This window comes from Phyllostomus discolor, chromosome 4 (assembly GCF_004126475.2).
Source record: "Phyllostomus discolor isolate MPI-MPIP mPhyDis1 chromosome 4, mPhyDis1.pri.v3, whole genome shotgun sequence".
In the NCBI taxonomy this organism is placed as follows: domain Eukaryota; kingdom Metazoa; phylum Chordata; class Mammalia; order Chiroptera; family Phyllostomidae; genus Phyllostomus; species Phyllostomus discolor.
In genome coordinates, this window is record NC_040906.2 from 97,923,393 (window position 1) to 97,944,194 (window position 20,802).

General features: G+C 40.8%; 1 protein-coding gene across 5 annotated transcripts in view; it reads left to right on the forward strand.

The window, feature by feature from the left end:
- The window catches only part of MGAT5 (alpha-1,6-mannosylglycoprotein 6-beta-N-acetylglucosaminyltransferase), a 337,231-nt gene that overhangs the window by 203,382 nt on the left and 113,047 nt on the right, over nucleotides 1–20,802 (forward strand). For all 5 annotated transcript variants that reach the window (XM_036023647.1, XM_036023648.1, XM_036023649.1 and 2 more), the window contains 4 exons: nucleotides 1,064–1,225; nucleotides 4,509–4,678; nucleotides 7,847–7,981; nucleotides 14,133–14,266. In XM_036023647.1, coding sequence (XP_035879540.1) covers nucleotides 1,064–1,225; nucleotides 4,509–4,678; nucleotides 7,847–7,981; nucleotides 14,133–14,266 — 601 coding nt within the window. The remainder of the gene's footprint in view (nucleotides 1–1,063; nucleotides 1,226–4,508; nucleotides 4,679–7,846; nucleotides 7,982–14,132; nucleotides 14,267–20,802) is intronic.

Sequence of the window (20,802 nt, forward strand, 5' to 3'; positions counted from 1 at the left end):
GATTGGGAAGGTAGCTAGGGGGAGAGGGAAAGGTTTTATGTGCCACAAGCTTAAGTCTTTCATCTTTACATTGGGGATCTATAAGCTGTTTAAGTAAAAGTCCAGATAGTAAATATCCTCATCTCTGTAGGCCATAAGGTCTCTGTCACAACTACTCAGTTCTGGCCTTGTAGCACAGAGGGCAGTCATAGACAAGATGTAAATGCATGGGCATGGCTGTGTTCCAGTAAAAGTTCATGTACAAAAACAAGCAGCAGTCAGGATTTGACCCAAGACCTGTAGCTTAGATCATGGGAATCTGGGGACATTGTTGAATGAAGGAGGGATGTGATCAGGTGGGTGTTCAGGCTGAACCATGGGGCCTGCTAAAAAGTTGATTCAGTTACATGAAATCAATACTGATGTTATTATTATTTCTGTCATTTTAATCACTGGTTGTATGCAGCTATATTACAAACATGTTCTTCCTGGCTTTTACACAGTTCTGGCCTAAATTTTAAATTTTATTCAGTTGTAATAGGAAAATGTTATTCCTGGCTTTTGAATTCTTTAGAAAGTAATGAACTTTTATTTGGATTGGGAAAAACTTGGAGGAGGAGCATGTATTTCCCTACCTAATTTTGTGGACAGAAGGAGGCTTTTTGGCAGCCTCTACACCAGGTGGGCTGTTAAGAACTAACTTCAGTTTTCCCGGGATTGCGCTGCCCTGCAGTAGAGTGAAATGGCCAATAAATTGAGGTGCAAAGAATTTCAAGGTACATCAAACAGGCTTATTTTAAAAAATGCATTTTAACATAGCTCAGGGCTGTGCAGTAACTCTGCTTTCTTTCCCAATTTCTAATTTTTTAAATGATGTCCCTTTTGGCGGATCAGCAGTCGGGGGCCTTTGCTTCAATTTGCAATTCTGGGACCTTAAAGTAAAGCTGTGCAGCAGAGAAGACTCGCTTTTGAAGCCCTGTGTTTAATTGAGTACCTCTTTCAAGTTCTCAAATGTCACCTCATGAAAAACCATTATGCTTTCTGACTTTTCATCTTCTCATTTTTATTAAATCTCTGTTTCCAGGCTGAAATTCGTACGGATTTTAATATTCTCTACAGTATGATGAAAAAGCATGAAGAATTCCGGTGGATGAGACTGCGGATCCGGCGCATGGCTGATGCGTGGATCCAAGCGATCAAGTCCCTGGCAGAAAAGCAGAATCTTGAAAAGAGAAAGAGGAAGAAAGTGAGTTTGTAATTAATTCCATTCAGTTAGATGCCGGTTTTCTTTTAAAATTTGAATTTGCTCAGAAACAAGACTAAGAGAAATGTCATGCCTCAACGATGCTCCTTCGGCGTGAACTGCCCCGTCTCTCTGCAGCCCCTTCTGCGTTCTCCTTTCCCCGGCTGCAGTCATCCTGCCTAGCTAGGTGCATCCAAGCAGAATATCTGCCTGGAGGATTTTCCTTTGAACCACCTGGCTCCCTCTCTCAGTGGTGTCAGGAAACGTAATCCTCTTTTCTTTACCTGAATACAACCTTTGAGAACTTCCTGTTACATCATCATGACAATTTCATATTTTTGGAGTTTGTCAGTCCCAGGCTTTGGGCAGCTGGTGAGTTCCATTACCACTCTGTACGGTTGGTACTTCTGCTTACATTCTTGAAAGAGAGATACTGTGAATTAAACTCGAGCCAGTTTGTTCAAGTTCATGAGGAAATGCCTAGAAAACCTCTAGAAAACTCTGGAGAATGGGAAATTTTGTACCCTATTAGTTAGAGACTAAGTGACTGTGGCTTTAGATTAACTGTTCTGATGATGAACAACTGAGCAGAGTAAACAACATGTTTCTATATCTAAAAATTAATTTAAAATGTGTTTGATATTATTTCTGACTTGGTTAATTTGATATCTTTTGATAAAAAGAAAATATAGATGTGCTTCCAAATCACGAGTCACAGTTTGGTGGGTCAGTTCTGCTTCGATCCTTTGAGTTTATGAGACAGCAGCTCCAAACCTCCTGGCACTGAGCAGTCTTCTACAGAAAAGTACGTGGTCACAGAGCGGATGGGCTGGAAGAAGTAAAGAGCATTTCTGTGTAATCCTATGCAGTAACCTCCAGGGTGTACTGCCAGGTGGGGAGACGTTAGGTGGAGAACAGTAAACATTATTCTTTGAGGGGAGAAAGAATTTATCTAATAATCTATATCTGTACTTCCACATATACATAGAGATGCATACATATATACACACATATAAAATGTAATTTAATATACTATATGCTTCTTGCTCATATTTAAAAAAAATGGTTAAAATGGTAAATTTTATGATATATATACTTTACCACAATAAAAAAGTCTCCATAAAGGGAGGGAGGGAATAGCATAGAGGCAACAAGTATAGAGACCAGACAGACTTCTCTGAATATATCTTACTTTGTAGATTTGATACTGGAATCATTTTACAGAAGTGTAAAAACTTAATTACCAATAAAAAGCAATACTTGAAAATCACAAGGAATATAAGACAAATCAACTCATTTCTTAATCTAATTTTATACAAATGCATAAAGAAGGACTATTTTTACTGATTTTAGAACATAGTAAATTGGACATTTTCTGATGGGATATCACAAGGGGCAAAAAAACTGCCAAAATATCTTTAAACAGCCTTGTCCCAGGGGTGCAGTTGGTTGGAGTGTTGAAACCACAACATACCTGGGTTGTGGTTTTGATCTCCAGTTGTGGGGGTACAGGGTGCAACCAACTGATGTTTCTCTCTCACATCATTGTCTGTCTCTCTGTCTCTCTCTCCCTTTCCTCTCTCCCCTCTTTCTCTCTCTAAAATCAGTAATAAAATATCCTAAGGCAAGGATTAAAAAATATTTTTAATAACTTTTACTAATCATGTAGGAGGTGGGTAGTGGTCATATTCTTATTCTGAAGCCATTGTCTATATTGTAATAAAGCAAGTAATTATGTTAGTGTGCTTGAAGAGTGGGATTTTCAGTGTGGGAGAGAGGAATAACAGACGTCAGATGGGAAATGTTATGTAAAATACTGTGATCCTGAGTTTGAATTGGAAAAACCAGTATGAACTCATGATTAGTTTTATCTGTGAGGAGAAAGGCATTTTCTAGCTGTGTGCTCTGAAAAGGCCTACAGACAGTGATAACCTAGAGCATTGTTGGCACCGGACTTTGATCTTTAAATGCCCTTTCCACCACTTGATCCAAGGTCCTTAGAAAAATCGGCTGATTAGAGCCTGAGACAGAATGTATACGATGAGGTTGGAACACCTTGTCATACCAAGAAACTATCAAAGACGTAAGTATTTACTAGCCTTTTTATTAAAATGTAAACTGTATTTCAGAGTGCTCAAATAGTTGATAACAGGGTAGCTTCTCTTTATAGAAGTATTCCTGCTAATAAATGCAGAAGAAATGAGAGAATATCACCACTCTGCCATCCCTAATGGACTAATGCATTTAGTGACCATCAATAGCTGCTAATATCAGAAAACAAAGATTGTTCCCACCCGTGGAAGGAAGTGCATAGCACCACCTGCGAAGTAGTGTTGCCAAAAAAACTGAGTATGGGTTCGGTCATGTCTGTAGATCTAATTACTGATTTACCATGAATACAATCAGCAAAATCCAGAGTGTAAGAGAGACCACTGGATATACAACTTGGTTTCTTTGTCGAATGAATTACAAGCCCCTCACCACCCCTACCCCGGCGCACCCCCGCCCCTGCAAAAGGATGATCGGGTATTACCATAGGTTAGAGATGGCTAAGAAACATATGAGGTAATTATAATTTATGCACTTTCTTCGACTTCTGACTGGAACCACTACAGTTGAGGAAGTGTAAGCACTAACTGGGAACTGGATAATAGCAGGAATAGCTATTCTAGGGGCATTAGTGATATGGTATTTTTTAAGTGAAGATATGTTTCTTTTAGAAATATAAATTGAAATAGTTATCAGTGAAAACATGATATCTAGGATTTGCTTCAAAGAAAGCTAGAGGGGTTGGGAGAAAATGAGGGGTATTCATTAACTGCGACTTGTAAGAGTTAATAATTGTTGAAGTTGTGTGAGAAGTACATCAGAATTGACTTTATTGTTATGTCTGCTTTAGTATGTATTTGAAATTGTCCATGTTATGAGCATAAAAATATTTCAGCTGTGGAAAATAGCCCAATGTCGTTAAAAAATATTTTATTGTTCTGGCTTAGCCTCCTTTAATTTTTAGTTTTCAAATATATCCTTCTTTTTAAAAGAAGGATTACTTGTCCGTATCTCCTCCTCATAGCTGCACCAAAGGCAGTTGTTCCTCTAAGCCAACAATGAAAAAAATCATTTCCTTCCTTCCTTTCTACTTTGTAGAAAAACTGCTTACCCCATGTTGAGATTTCATTACAAAGTAAACACGGCGTTAGAATTGGTTGATCGCTTTTTAGTGTGTTACTGTGGAGTTCATTCTTGGTTCAGTGGGAATCAGCATGTGCCTCTTTGTCTTTTTCAGGTCCTTGTTCACCTGGGACTCCTGACGAAGGAATCTGGATTTAAGATTGCAGAGACAGCTTTCAGTGGCGGCCCTCTTGGTGAATTAGTTCAGTGGAGTGATTTAATTACATCTCTGTACTTACTGGGCCATGACATTAGGATTTCAGCTTCACTGGCTGAGCTCAAGGAGTAAGGAGATTATTTTTCAATTTTAAAATCAGAATACAAAAAGAAATTGTAAACTCTTAAAGCCCTCTATTAGTGTGTAATTTCTTGTGGAGGAAAATGAAAGTGATAATTCACTAAACAGGAGATAAGAAGATTATTTTCAGGAGCTAAATACATACACTGTGAAAAGGATAATATGTTTTCATTGTAGCTACAGGCTCCAGAGGCTTCATAAATGAATGCCAGAAAATTCAAATTAAGGGGTTTATTCTTTGCTATTACAGGTGCTTCCAACATCTGCAGCACAAAACATTATTGACTTTTCTAATTCCCTGCCTTTTGCTGAAATTCATACCATTCCCTACTCAACATCAAGCTTTCTAAATCTTGAAACAAAGCAGGTTCCTGTTTATAATTTAATTTGGATAGAATGAGTTTCCTGAAAGCCCCGATCCAATCCTTTTTCAATTAACCAACTTTCAGCTCAGAGTCTGTTAACTCTACCTGGGTTTTCTCTTTCACGGAAACTTACTTGTGGCTGTAGCCCTCTCTTTATCTCTTTTAGATTGGCACAGCTGGCTAAGCAGGAATGCTTAGAGCCCCTTCTCTCCTTTCGGGTAACTGCCCACTGAAATTTTTCCACCGCACAGCCAGACTGTCATGTTGCAATAGGTCAGATGTTGCAGAAGAGACACGTTGAATGAATGTTCTGTATTCAACGATCATGTCCCACCTGGCTCCTACTTTACTGTTGAAGATATTGACTGCCAGAAAGGTTACCTATGTTCAAGTCCAAGGTCTACACCTGATCAGTGGCAGTGTTGAGATGAAAGCAGTATCAGTAAGATAACATTGGCTTTCATTTGTTAAATGATTTCCATATGCTGAAACTGTGATAAGGGCTTTAGTTACAATAGCAGTTTCAACAATGATGACAACTATGATGGCTATTAACACAGCTCAAATTTGTTGAGCACTTACTGTGCTTCAGATACTAAGTGTTTTATATGCTTTCATCCTATTTAGTCCTTAGCATAAACCTGGAGGTAGGTGTTGTTGCTTTCTGCATTTTAAAGATGAAGAAACTGAGGTTCAAACCAAAAGGGAGTTGTTTAAGGTCACATGGGGAATATGGACTTGAGCCCTGTGTCTGTCTGACCTCAAAGCCTGTGCTCTTGACCTCTGTACTACATGGCTCCTTTCAGATCTGGATAAACCCAAGTTCTTCTGAACCCTTAAGCACCACTCTGTCCCTTTTGCACGCTGCCTCCTGTTGCCTCCCTCGTGCTTACCTTGAAATACACTGTGTGCACCGCCTATGAAGTGGGTGCATTCGTGCAGTTAACACTCATCCCTTCAGTGCTTCTTGGTATGGGATATACAAACATGACCAGCACGTGCTCAAGGAGATACCAGTCTTTTGATAATTACAATTAATACATTACATAATGATTATACTAATTACAGTGTGCATAGTACTAATTGAGGTGTGGATGCTATTATGAAAGCACGTGAAGTGAAAAAACTGTGAGTGTTGTTCTCCACTGTTATTTAGCACCAGAAAAGTGCCTAGCATACACTGGGTGCTCCTAACTATGTACTGAATAAATGAGTGAAAGGGTGAATGAGTGGATGGATGAATGAGGGGGTGGGTAAACAAAGAGAATACTGTAGGAGCCCCAGGGACAAGTGCTTTCCAGGCAGGTCAGGAATGGCATATTAGCGGTCTGTCAGGCAAAGACTTAGTTTTGTGGTCAAGAGGAAGTCTGTGGAGGTCTTTAAGCATTGCCGATAGGGACAGATGTCTCTAATTTAGGAAGATAATTGTGGAAGAGTGTAGAACAGTAGATTCCAACCATGCCAGTACATTAGATCCTCCTGGGGATCTTCAGACTCCCACAGCCCAGACCATATGTCAGACTAATTAAGTCACCACCTTTGGGGATAGGACACAAACATAAGTACCTTCTGATGCTTCAGATTATTCCAATGTGCACATAAGTTCGGGAACCAATGAATGCTGGGTGGACCAGGAGTTGGGAGAAAATGGCTCAGCAGGCCAAGTGTAGCCCTGCATGTTTTTGTTAATGAAGTTCTGTGGGAGCTGCGCCCATTGCCCATGTACTGTCTGACTGCTTTTGCTCTTCAGTGGCGGAGTTGAGTAGCTGCCACAGAGAAAATGTGGCCTTTAAAGATAAAGTATTTACTATCTGATCTTTTACCCTGTCCTTCCCCCCAAAAAACCCTCAAATTCTTGGGAAGAAATTGCTTCTAGGGACCAGAACTGAGGAGCAAAGTGCTCAAAGCAGTGTCAGTTTGGAGCCAGAGAGCCGAGTCCTGTGTGTGGCTCTTGTCCTCTGAAGTAGCATGTCCACCCACGACTCGGTGAAGGGCTGTCGGGCGTGCGCAGGGATGAACGCCCTCAGTGATGACCACTTCTAGGAGAATGGCAGTACCCTTAGCAGTGTACTCCCACATGTGAAGCTGGTGCACAGTCCGGTATGCTGGCTCTCTGAGTACAAGTGTGGGTTTGTATGGATGGCTAGGCGGAAAAAGGGTAATGGAAAAGTATAAACCATAGTGCCAGTCCGTCATACAGTCTAATCAGAGGGAACAACTTGAAGTAAGAGAAAAAACTAGGAAACAGCACAAGGCACTATAGAAAGAAGTTTATACTGCAAAGGCTACAAAGAGTAGAGGTCAGAAATAGGTCAATAAGGGCTGGAGTAATAAGAAACTAAGTCCAGAGTATCTAGAGTACATTGGGCACTTTCTATTCAATTCCTCATTTAACCACCAAAGAATCCCCAAGAGGTCGCTATCCAATCTGGTTTTGTGGTGTTTGTTTGTTTGTTTGTTTGTGAATGAGGAAAGATTCTGAGGTTAAGTAACTTGTCCAAGATCTCACAGCTTCTGGGTAGGGGAGAAGTTCAGACCCATCTCTTCCTGGGTTTCAAAAGTGGTGCTTGTATGCCATCATTTGCTCTTGCAAGAGCCAAAGTCAGGACTCTGGGTGGGCCTGGAGGAGTCTGGATGGGTGGGAAGAATTTGGATAAGCAGTGACTTGTGAAGAGCCATGCCGTTTTCACCATATGGATTATTGGATGTTTATTTGCCTGTTAAAGTTGTTAAATATAGTACCTTGAACTAAATTGTTTCTTTTTTTCCTCTCTTCTGCCCCTTCCCTAGAATAATGAAGAAGGTTGTAGGAAACCGATCTGGCTGCCCAACTGTAGGAGACAGAATTGTTGAGCTCATTTATATCGATATCGTAGGACTTGCTCAATTCAAGAAAACTCTCGGACCATCCTGGGTTCATTACCAGTAAGTGTTACATGCAGTTCTTAAGTTTGTAGAGCTTTTTATTATTTTTTTAAACACAGTTGAATGGTTATAGATAGAAAAAAAGCTTATCAAATATCTTTTGAACTGTGAGGAGTATGTTTCTCATTTCTGAATTGAAATTCAGATTCTCTACAGCGACTTCTTACTTTCAAGGGCTATTCATGATTTTCATTGATTTCTTTTAAAAGAAATCATTCTTTTAAAAATAGAAAACAAACATCCAACGTCCTTTTTACCTTTCCTAATACCTCTCTCAGCATGCCTACAACAATTTCATCTATTTAATCAAATAACAATTTTGATAAAATATGGACAGTGTCATTTCTTGTGTTTCTTAGGTTTGAGATACTGACTCATTTCTCTTCGCCTTTCCATCAGCCGTATTCTTGGAAGAGAAAGCTGGGGGAATAGCTTGTCTGAATGCTGGCGTCTTGCACTTTTTACGATAAGCATTATGCTTAGTATGACTCGAATGCATGTGCTACCCTGTTCAGTCTTTACTAGTTAGTAGAAGAGTTCGGTGTTCCCCTTGCTGTGGGTGTGGGGCATGATTTAGTATTTGAAACTGTTGTCAGTGGAACTCAGGCTCTTCCACGAGATCACAAGGAAAGCATTCCAAGGACCCATGCACAGGATATTGTGATGTGGCAAGGTTTATTCCGGTGGAAATAGAAGCTGCCCCGTGGGTTTCCAAGATCCCATCTCTGCCTGTCCTGCCACGGAAAAAGTCCAGCCTTGTCTCCAGCAAGGCCAAGACAAAAGCCAGTGTCCAGCATTTTTGCTTCATATTAAAGCTTAGTCCTTTGGAATCCATGCAGTCAGCTGCGGGCACCCCAGGAGCTTGCTAGACCCACATGGTCCCGTGCTCCCAGGTAAGAGAGCACACAAACAAACAGGGTGAGTGTGGGTCATGAACAGAAGAGAGAGCGAGCCAGCAAGCAAGCGTGAGCACTTCTTTATCCCCCTAAGGGGAATAAAGAAGGGGGTTATATTCAGGATATTTTTCAAAATAACCAACCAACTTCCCAAGCTTTGGGGGGCTTTTGATAGGTCCACCCTCTAGTTAGACTGATAAACCTCTGTGGTCAAATACCTTCCCCTGTGTGCCCCCTCCTCCAGCAATCTGGAACCAGAGGGGTAGGGAGGAATGTTAATCCACTTGGCAGAGCAGTGCTGTGGTCCCCTGGGGTGTGAAGCTACAGCTTCCTGGTGAAGCAAGCAGGCTCCTGCTCCCAGTTTATTAAGCTCAGTGTCTAATTTCCTTTGCTCTCTGTCCCATTAATAACTGGTTAACTACCTAGGTAATAAAAAGATTTTGCATGATATACAGCATAACACTAAATGACATTGAATTACATAATGAAGTTTATTAATTTTTCAGTTTTCTTTCAATCTTTCTGAAAAAGACTTTATTTGATGTTACCGTCTCTCCAGCTCTACCTTTAACACTGCGTGTGTCTTTAACAAAGTGCGGGTGCTGCGCATTCTGGCCGTCAGCAGGCAAAAGTCCCGTGCTCTTTTGTTGTCTTCCATTCACTGCAGTTGATACTGGCTTTTACTTGTGGTCTGTAAAAGTTTCCAGTACATTTTAAAAGGTGGATAAATTTAAATAAATATTATGTTTATTTAATAGTGTCAATGTTGCTTGAATTTGGGTAAAAAACTTGATGTTAATACCACCTTTATCAAGGATAGTAAATGTTAGTCTATAATTTAAGCCAACTTCCGAAGAGAATACTTTGAAAATCTTTCAGTTGAACGACTTGGAAACCCCTCCATGTGTTTCTTTTCTATTGATACTTGGTAAAGAGATGTCCTCATGTGTTCTTTTAACTTCACCAATAAATGAATCCTTAATGGCCTGAACTAGATTTCTTCACTTCAGGTTAGTTTATAGTTTAATATTATTAACTTTCACTTCCAAGGGTATGCCAGATTGGTAGTCCTTTAGAATTGGAAGCCATGAAACTTCAAAATATTGAGATTCTTGTCAAACAACACAGAGGGGACAACACCGAGTCCTAGAACTTCCTTGCGGTAGCAGTGATTTTCTCAGTGGGCAGTGAAACGCCCCAGGCAGAGGAAAGGGGCTGACTGAGGCGCGACTCTGTGCTTTCCATTGCCTTTGAACACAGTCTCATAGAATAGCAAAATAAAAATTTGGTTCGGGCCTGGATAGCACTCTACCTTCCGCATCAGGTTTTCCCTGGTTTGGGTTTGCTGTTTTCTTGAAATCGTCATGAATCCCAGGCCATCACATTTGTTCTCAGTTACGTGGAAATAACAATCTCTCTTCTTGGTCAATGAGCCATGTAAGTAAACAAACGTATTTTTTTTTTCTTTTTAGCTACAGCATTAAACATGAAAGAAAGGCAGTGTGTTTTGTCCTTGCATTTTGCAAATGGCAGGCATCCGATAAACGTGCAACAGGAACTGGCCACAGTGGGCACCCTGGACTCACATGTCCTCACCATTAAGAGGGGCTGTTTGGATGGGAAAATACTCTCAGTGGTAGTATTCAGGTCAATTAAAAAGGAAAATTTCATTATTAAAATGGTCACCATTGATTGGTATTTGATTCTTGTTGGATGAAAAGACTCCATCTCAGGGGCTTATGGCAGAGTGTAATGTTTATCCCTCCTTGCTTTCGTAAATCAGCTACGTCAATGGTGTCGGTGAGTCACTGGCAGGAGGTCTGACAGTGTGTTAGCCCTGCAGTCTTTGTGGTGTGCTGAAGCTCAGCTTTCATCAGAAGGCCAAGCAAGTTTTCTAAAAAGTTTCTTGCTCGTTTCTTTGCTTTTTGAAGATTAGAAATTGTCAGGGCTGTCTATATTCATCTTGGTTGATGGTAGGTGGTATGAATTCCATTAAGTGTGAAGTTATCTTCTGATTTTTCATTTGGGGCAAACCCTTGAGTCATACTGATCTTGGAAAATGTTGATCTTTGTAAATTCTTTCCAATATATGTAGGGATGCAGAAAACTCAAGTATTTATTTAGTACTTATATGTGACTAGTGTACTGCTAGGTACTGCAAAACTCATACCTGCTTTGTTTCATATGAAGCCTTTGCTGAGCATTGAGAATACACAAGACAGTGAAATGCAAATAGTCTAACATGTACTACATCTTACATCAAGCTCCAAATTAGAAAGTAGGCCCTGGCAAGGAGGTTGTAAGCATCCATCTCACAATAGTGTGGCTCAGAGCAGAGGGAATACTCCAGGAGTCATTTGGCATAACTGCAGGAATCCCTGTTAGAAGTAGGCCAGCTGCTTGGGCAGCAAGGCAAGTATCTTTTTAAGTCATCAGTCTGTTTCTCATGCTCCACACACACAAAAGACATTAGAGGAAGGGCATAAATATTAACAACACAAACACAATTCCAAAATACACATATGTAGAATGTGATTGAAAAAGAAAAGCTATGTTAAGCCTCCTGTCATAGAAAGAGATCAGTTTTCTGCTTCTAGTTATAAAACAAACCCAGATAAGCTAAAAAACAGACAATTTCTAAATCAAAGCTTCAAGTATGAGGATGTAGAATTAGGAGTATCATTCATGAGAACATTCATTCTTGCAGCCTTCCATTGGGAAGAAGCCCAGCATTACACAGCAAACATCTAGGCACTTGAGGAAAAGTCCGGGCTTCTAGGAGTCAGGCAGCTACCAGGCATCTTTATTCACTGGACTTTATTTTAATTATCCAAACTGAAAATAACACCAGTACAACTCCAAGTCAAAAATAGACTGACAAGCCAAAGCTAGAGAGGAACACACAGTCAATTGCAAATAAGTGGAAGCAGCCACAGCCTCCAAGGCAAAGGATCTTTAAGACAGAGTGCCTGTTTGTCCTGCTGCGCCTGCACACAGTGCCATGGTCCCTGGATCGCAGCTCGGTTCCTCTGGCAGGGGCTGGACCTCCCGCAGCCCCACCTGGCAGTGTGTCCCTTCATCTCTCCCAGCAACCTTCTACAGAGCTGCCACTATCATCCTTGCTGTTCCCTGAATACTTCCATCTTCCTCGGAAGAAAATACACAGGCCCCAGTCAGTTCCTTTTGCATCTTTATTTTAAAATGAAAACTGTAAGTTATGTCATGGGGATGTTTTATTAAGAAGAAAAAAAGGAATGTTCTGAGCTGTTCAAAGAGCAGGAAAAACATGCGTGGCCAGCTCCTTGCATCCCTAGCTTTCTTTCTCCTGGAACGCGGATGCCATTTCCGTCTGCCTGTTGGCCAAGCAGCTGATAACGTGTTCTCGGTGATATTTTGAAACGTGTCACTGTGATTAGAGCATGTTCCTCAAGAGCCACACAGGGATCCAAAACAAGGAACTGCTTTCTGAGGTCAGCTTGTATTTCACTTGCGGTTAAGGCCGCCCCCCTTCCACCTGCCTTCCCTCTTTCTTCTCTTTTCTTCCTTGTCTGGACGAGTGATGGTGATGTCTGATGAGAAAAATCATTACACCAAATTGATAGTTTACTATTGCTCTTTCTCAGAAAACCAGTCTGGTGTTTGCATTTTGTTTTTCTGAGTCATGTATTGATGTAAAAATTAAAAAGCTGAAAGAATGAACTTCCTAAAAGTGAGAAAAGGAAGAAACTGAATCAAATACTAAAAGTCATTGCCAGCCTCTGATTCTGAAATGTGGGCTTTAATCTTTATTTACTTTCATGCTTTATTGGTTCAATAAGCGCTGTTCAGAAGTACTATTGACACATGACAACAGAAAAAGTGCTGTTTTAATTGGCCATTATGAGATAAATTTACATCAGTGTTTTGAGAATCAGTAATGAAATGTCACCAAAATCAATAAATTCTGTTTCAGTATTGATTCCTTTCTCCTGACCAGCGATGCCGTGTGTGCACTGATGCAGTGGTCCGCAGGCTCTACTGGCCACGTGGTCTCCACCTCTCTCACTGCGTGACAGCAGTCACAGGAAATATGTAAAGAACTGGGTGTAGCTGTGTTCAAATAAAACTTTTTGAATGTTGAATATTGAATTTCATATAATTTTCACATCACAAAATATTATTTTTATTGTTTAACTATCTAAAAATGTAAAGCTCATTCTTAGCTGGAAGGCCACACAGAAATGGGTGGTAGACGCGATTTGGCCGACCCCAAGGCTTTGTTCTAAGACTCATGGGACAGCCAAATGAAACATCTCGCTTCCTCAGGCTCTGAGAGGAAGCACTAGTATTTTCTTATCATCAACTACGTAAAATCACCACTGCCTAGGAAGCAACCTTCTAAGCTTTACCTAAAAACACATTTAAAACAGAGTATTAAACATACTGTGATTATGAAAATGTGATTATGTGATTGATGAAAACGTTGAATGGTTGTTGAAAGAGATAAGGCATGCCATGTGCTTTGGGCAGAATAAGACTGCCACCTGCATCTGCTCAGGCTGCTATTTCATGATACCACAGACTGGGGGCCTTATAAACAGCAAGCATTTATGGCCCATAACCCTGGAAGCTGGAAGGCTGAGACAGGGTGCCAGAAGGTCAAGTGAGGGCTTTCTTCCAGGTTTCAGGCTTCTTACCTCCTCACACAGTGGAAGGGGCTAAGGAGCAATGTGGAGTTTCCTTTGTAAGAGCACTTTTTCCATTCATGAGGGCCCCATGCACGTGACCTTGTCGTCTCCCAACAGCCTCATCTTCTAATGCCGTCCCCTTTTGGGGATTAGGATTTCAACCTTAATTTTGGGGGGATACAGATCATCCATAGGAACCTCTAAAAAATGGTAGTTCTTTGTTTCTTTAAGTGTTCATTAGGCACTACTGTATGCCCGGTCCTGGCTGGGGTTATAGCAGTGTACATGCACTCTGTGGTTCCAGCTTTCGGAAACTTTGTATTTCACTGGTATTTGACTGATCTTCTGTGATTAGTCAATTAATCTGAAGCAGATATATCTGCTGCATGATCATCCAGACTCAAAAGTCACACATGGAGGTGCTTGGTTATACAACGTATTCTAAAACCTCTCAGTTTCTGTCCAGTAGCATTTCTCATTAAAAGTGTCTGTTCATTTTTGGTAGTGCCTGAAAGAGGGCCTACAACTTCTACTTCCTGAACTTTGGGTCAAGGTTGTAGTTTTACCCACAGTATATTTTTCTTTCAGATGCATGCTCCGAGTCCTGGACTCATTTGGCACCGAGCCAGAGTTTAACCACGCTAACTATGCCCAATCTAAAGGCCACAAGACCCCCTGGGGAAAATGGAATCTGAACCCGCAGCAGTTTTACACCATGTTCCGTGAGTATTCGTGTTTCACCTCTGCTTTCCAGAACACCACTAAAGATAAATGGGAGAAGAAATTAGACAGCCATGCTTTTTCGGTTATGATTCCCAGGGCCCCCTGAGCCGTAGAAATATGTGCCATTGAACCTTGGCCTTGAGAATAGCTGATTTTTTCTTAATTACAATCAAAAGGCCATGTGAGCCTTTTGTGAAAAGCCTTAGAAATGTTCTGGGGAAAAATGTTCCCATAGGCAGTATCACAAGGAACCACTGGGAAAGGGGCTTGGGCCAACTTTGGACTGGCAGGCACGAAACCTGCTTCCCGCCACACAGGTGCTCTTTAGGGTCCGCTGGATCAGTGATGAGGAATGAGGTCTTCTGTGTCCACACATTTTCCAAATAATTAAACCTTCATTATTTCCCCATCAAACTTTGCAAGGAAAAAAGTTAGCCTCTTTTAAATGGAACCTTTTAGAAACTCAAATTCATTCATTACTGACTTCCTTAACACGAGACCCAGAAGGAGACCTCGCCTTCTCTGTTCCTGGGCAGTGGGCGCGCTGGAGACGGTGCCCTGACGGGCCGTAGCGGCAGGTTCTTAGCATTTTTCTGTTTGTGTAGTGGTTTTTGTCCCCCACTTTCACCATCTCTTACTGCTTCTATCAGTTTGCCTGCCTCTAGCCTCATTTCCTTCCTAATTAGCTGAGTACTCTGAGGCCAGATTTGTTATATAAGTCAGTAGATCTTGGTGATGAGGTGAAGTTTGATTCTGTAAATGGAAGGTCACATGAGCAAAACAGTTCATTGGGACGCCCAAGAGTGGAGAATTCTCATTTTCCAAAATTATCAGGTAATTTTATTCAAGAGGTTTCTATCCTAGAATGAATTATCTAAGAGGTAAATCTATTTCCTTTGTATGGTTGTGACCCAAGGGACCCCTACCCTGCCTTTGCTCATGTGGCTGCCACACCAGCTCACCTGCAGCCACTTGAAGGTGACTTTTTTCTCAGGCTCACTAAGGGTGACAGCAGACACACTGGACTAAGCCCTGGGTGTACAGTATGAGAAGGGGGAGAATTAAGAAGGGTTAATTTTAACAATCAGTTCATGTTTAAATGTTTTCAGCTCAGAGAGATTTGTGAGAGCATGTTATATGCGTGGTAAATGTGATTATTATTGTTCTTGAACTGTATCATCCTGTCCATGGGGCACACTTTAGGGGACAAACTAATATATGACATGTTCAGTGACAGATGGCTGGTCACCATGGTGAAGCATGTGTAACTTTGAAAGGCTGGGATCAGGTGGTACAAAATAATGTAAGAAGTGACCTGTGTGGTACATTGAATGAAAAAAAAAAGTTAGCTGTGTCTAAAATGGCCAGAACTGATATGTGTATGCCCTCCACGAGATGGTGTTTTTCTGCATCTAGGGGGTAAAAATAAGAACTTTTCCAGAAAGTGTTATAAAGTTCTCTTTTAGAGTGTTAGAATTCAGAGTCCTGAAAAACCTGTTTTGTTGAGCATGAATGGAGGATTTCCACAGTGTTGGTTGATTGAACTGAAAGAAATTCATTGCTTCCAATGTAATTAGAGGTGAAATCAGATTAATTCCTGCTAACCTGGGAAGTGTATAAGTGTCCTAACAGACTCATATTCAACAGGAATCAAGGGGAAACTGATGCATTTGACAGCCCTTAAAAAAAAGAAACTATGGCAAAAATAACAATAACACCATAAGCAAATTCTGTAGCAGTTAGTATCACTAATATATAAAAAACTTCTAAAACATGAGTAAAAAGTTCTACAATCTAATATGAAAGTGGGCAAAAGCTATTACTGGTTCAGAAAATAATGAAATAAGCCCTGGCTGGCGTAGCTCAGTGGATTGAGCACGGGCTGTAAACCAAAGTGTCACAGGTTTGATTCCCAGTCAGGGCACATGCCTGGGTTGCAGGCCATGACCCCCAACAACCGCACATTGATGTTTCTCTCTCTCTCTCTTTCTCCTTCCCTTCCCTCTCTAAAAATAAATAAAATCTTAAAAAAAAGAAAATAATGAAATACATTACTTCAAACATATTAAAACATGTTAACCTCACTCACAATAAACAGAAATGAGTTTTCAGACCCCACCAAGATACCATGTCCCACATATCAAGCCAACATCCTAAAGGTTGCTAGCCTAGCTCTTCCAATAGCATGGCTCCGAGAAGCTGTCTTTCCCTACCCTGTGAGTGAGAATGCAGTACGGCACCAACTGGGGGAGGGCACATGTCACCATCCTGCCAAACTATCTGTTCATCTTTTCCTGGACTGAACAGGACTCTGTCCCAAAGATATGTGAGTAAAATTTAAAGAGGCACATGCAAAGGCCATTTATTGCGACACTATTTATAACAGACAAAGACTAGAGCCCTGGCTGGGTGACTCTGTTGGAGTGTTGTGTCATCTACCAGGGGGTTTCAGGTTTGATCCCCAACCAGGGCACGTAAGGAGGGCAACTGACTGCTGTTTCTCTCTCACATCAGTGTCTGTCTGTGGTCTCTCTCTTTTTCCCTTCCTCTCTTTTTATTTTCATTTTATTTTTTTAAGATTTTATTTATTTATTTTTAGAGAGAAGAAAGGGGGAGAAAGAGGGAAACAACAGTGTGTGGTTGCCTCTTGCATGCCCCCTACTGGGGGCCTGGCCTGCAACCCAGGCATGTAATGTGCTCTGACTGGGAATCGAACGGGCAACCCTTTGGTTCACAGGCTGATACTCAGTTCACTGAGCCATACCAGCCTGGGCTCTCCTCCTCTCTTTTTAAAATCAATGAACATATCCTTAGGTAGGGATTAAAGAATAAAAAGACTAGAAATACCCCAAATGTTCCTAACAGGCAACTGAGTGAATAACAGGTCCACTGATAGAGTGAAGTGCTGTGTAACTGGAGAAAGCAAGGGTGAAGTCTCCACTGCTCTGGAGGGAGATGTTTAGGATACATGAGGTGATAAAAACCAAAGTGCAGGGCAGCACACAGGGTTACTCCCTTATGTAAAAGAAGGAATGTAAAAAGAAGGAAAAGGAATGTGTGAATACATTCATGTGTATGAATTTGCTTGTATTTTCAAAAGAAACAATGAAGAACAAATAAGCTAATGAAAATGATTATCACTGGAGGAGGGGTGTGCAGGGTCAAGGATAGAAAGTAGGTGTTTTTTTTTTAACATACTTTACTTGGACTTTGGAACCATTCATTGTTTTACATAGCTTAAAAAGAAAAATCAAAAAGAGAAAAGCATTCACTAATAAATGGAACAGGTTGAAAAAAATGAAGCAAACCTAGGGATATATCAGGTTAGTGTTAATCTCTCACACAGAGAAAATAAATGATTTCAAGTGACGTTGAAACAGTCTTTGGACCATACATTTATAGGGGGAAACATTTATATTATTATCTGAAAATATTGCAAGTATACTGTAGAAATCAAAATTTCCAGCATACAAGAAAGCAGGAGTACTTAAAGACTCTATAATACTTAATGTGAATAGGAAATATCAATATGGATTTATTTTTTTCTCTTTAAAAAGATAGTGTTCCCCAGCCTGGTACTTTGAAAAGGATCAAAAGTAAAGGTGACTCACTAGCAAGCAGTATTCTTAGCACTCAGACTGGGATTCCCTAAATACAATTCCCACCAAAAGGAACCTCCTGCTTAGATAAGTATCTGATTCCCAGTCTAGGGCGGGAAGCATTCAGGATGGGACATATCATGCCAGACAGCAGGAAACTAAGGCAGACCAGCGGGGTGGAGTCAGGAGACAGGAGCCAAAGACGGGTTAGTTAGAGCATCAAAATGAATAATGACTGCAGTAGGTTGAGATCAGACCAATGACAAATAATCCATGAGTCCAGAATCCATGATACTTCAAATGAGAAAAACTCAAAATCAGTCCATCACCTTAGCGAGTTGCTAGGACACCTCTTCATTACTCTGAAAGACAAAGGGAAACTCTGCTTTGATCTTGATTTTCTAAGACAAATTGTATTTGAAGACAATCAAATAGTTGATGAGAAAAAGTTGTTAATCATGAGGAAATCACAGCTAATAAATGCAAATGCACCCAAGAATTAGAAAATCAGCATTGTATAAGTCTTAATGAGATAATGGAGCTATGCAGGGATCCTCAATGGTTGAGAAATCCATTAAGTAACAGGTTGCTGGGAAAATTCCTCATGGATGGAGCTGTCTTGAATGGAAGAAATAGGGAAATGAAGCATCTTGAGATCTTTTATCATGCTAAGATGTGTCAGTTGGAGGATTTGCAGCTGAAAACCAATCCTGTGCCCTGTTTCCAGAGCCTGACCTCAGAGAACTTGGGTGCATCCTGGACAGAGGGGCCCTTCCTTCCCACATGGCAAAGGGGTGGGGTCCAGTCCAGTCCAGCCCTGTCTTTCCCACAGAATCTTTCATTCCCTCACTCTTTGGAGAAAATGTGGCTATTCTAGTGGTCTATAGTGCAAATTTACTAGTGCTTAGCATATGGGCTGATTGTCATCATTATATAATTGATGTATAAATATGCACATGTATTACAGGTATAATTAGATTGTTTTCCACTGCTGGGCGCACAATGAAAAATCTAGAGACCACAGAAATAGAGTGTTGTAGGATCAAGTTGTCTTTGAGTGCACCGGTCTTCTTTGTGATTAGTAGTGTTCTACTGGCATGTGTGGAGTGCAGGGGGAGAATGGGAAGCCTGGTCAGAAAGGGCCCAGCAGGAGGATAAAGAAGGAAAAAATGCACCGATGGAAGCATTTTTAGGAGCAGTGAAATGAGATATTTCTGACCAGAACAAATTTGTTCTCAAATATTAAGAAAGAGTACACTTCACTTTAAAGCTGTTCCTATTTCTCCTCTAATTCATTTCCCAAGTTGGAGGAGTTTCTACAAGTTGGAAAGGCTGGTTTTTCTTTATTGCTTTGCCCCCATCTCAGAATTTCACTGGATCATCCTCTCTGTGTATTCTGTTTGCAATTGGACAGTTCCTTACGTCAGCATAGACTGTTTCTGATACCTTCCTAAGCAGCTTCTACAGGGCCCAACTGAGTGGTCAGACAACCAATTTCTATTGAGCATCTTTTTCTAAGAAGCTTAGAGATCTGGTTGTTCATCGCTTAAGATGGGCCCCTCTTTTCTGCTTGTCCACACTCTAGCATGACCTCTGAGCTAGGCACTGAGGCCTTTATCCTGCCACCAGAGCCGGCTCTTGAAAGCTCAGCTCTGGCCAATCTATTTCTCCTCAGAGATCACAGTGCCTTCTCTTTGCCCTCCCAGTCAGATCCAAAGTTCATAGCAAAGCATTTAACACCCTCGTTTCTCGGTCCCCCTGCCCTTCCTGGGTCCTTGTCCCAGCCTCACCAGAAGGCCTGTTGGTCCTGGAAGAGGCCACCCAGATTCCTCACCATTCCTGCCCCCTTTAAATCATTCTTTGACAGCAAGATTTTAGTTTTTATCTTCAAGACTCTATTTAAATGACTTCCTCTGTCTTCCAGTGAAATTTAAAAAGAAACAACCCTATTACAAAAACAAAGAAAGCCCCTTTCCACCAAAAATGTCTTCTGTATCCTAATGTAAGCATTATTATCTTTTTCTTTATTGATTTTAGGAAGAGAGAGGAAGGGAACATTAATTTGTTGTTCCACTTATTTATGCATTCATTGGTTGATTCTTGTATGTGCCCTGACCAGGGATCAAACCTACAACCTTGACGTATTGGGACAACGCTCCAAGCAACTGAGCTACCCAGCCAGGACCATTATTATCTTTTATACACATACATTTTTACATGGGTTTAACACACATACTAAAATTTTGTTTCTCCTTTCCTTCCACTTATAAATTTCTAGAACCATTGTTTCCAAGTCTGTTTTATAGTACATCATGTGGCTAGCTCCTAATTTGTATTTATTTGGAGATTCTTTTGTTATTTCTTATTGAGAATTAATTGTTGCTTTTTCTGAGCTTGTCAGGGACCTGACTGACCCTGTAGGTAGGCATTATTTCAGCCAGTATCCTTTAGTCTGCTGTGCATGCTGCCTTTCCCTAACTCCTGAAGACAATCTCTTTTCTTTTTCTCAGTCCCAAACAAGGTATGTTATACTTCAGAATGAAAGAAATCTGCCCATAGATAAGCCATTTACCTACACAGTTTAGAAGATAAAAATAAACACTAAGGTGATGACTTGTGCCTTGAGTTACTCCGTATGTAGGTAGTTCTAATTACTGTATCTACTGCCGATGCCCTCTTTCACAGCTTCTTCTGGCTCATGTAAAGACACCAGGAGTGGGGAAATATCTTTATCTAATGGAATTGTTTCCTCTCTTTCCCTGGAGACTGGCTGAAAGTAGCAGTAGCAGAGATTGTCAGATTCCTTGTTCCTGGTTTCAGGCAAGTTTCATTTCAGACTTATATTTACATCCTATAGTTGAAAACTTGGAAGAATGTTTAGTAGTCTGTCTGCTTAACAACCATACTATTCATATCGCTATCATAAAACATCTTAT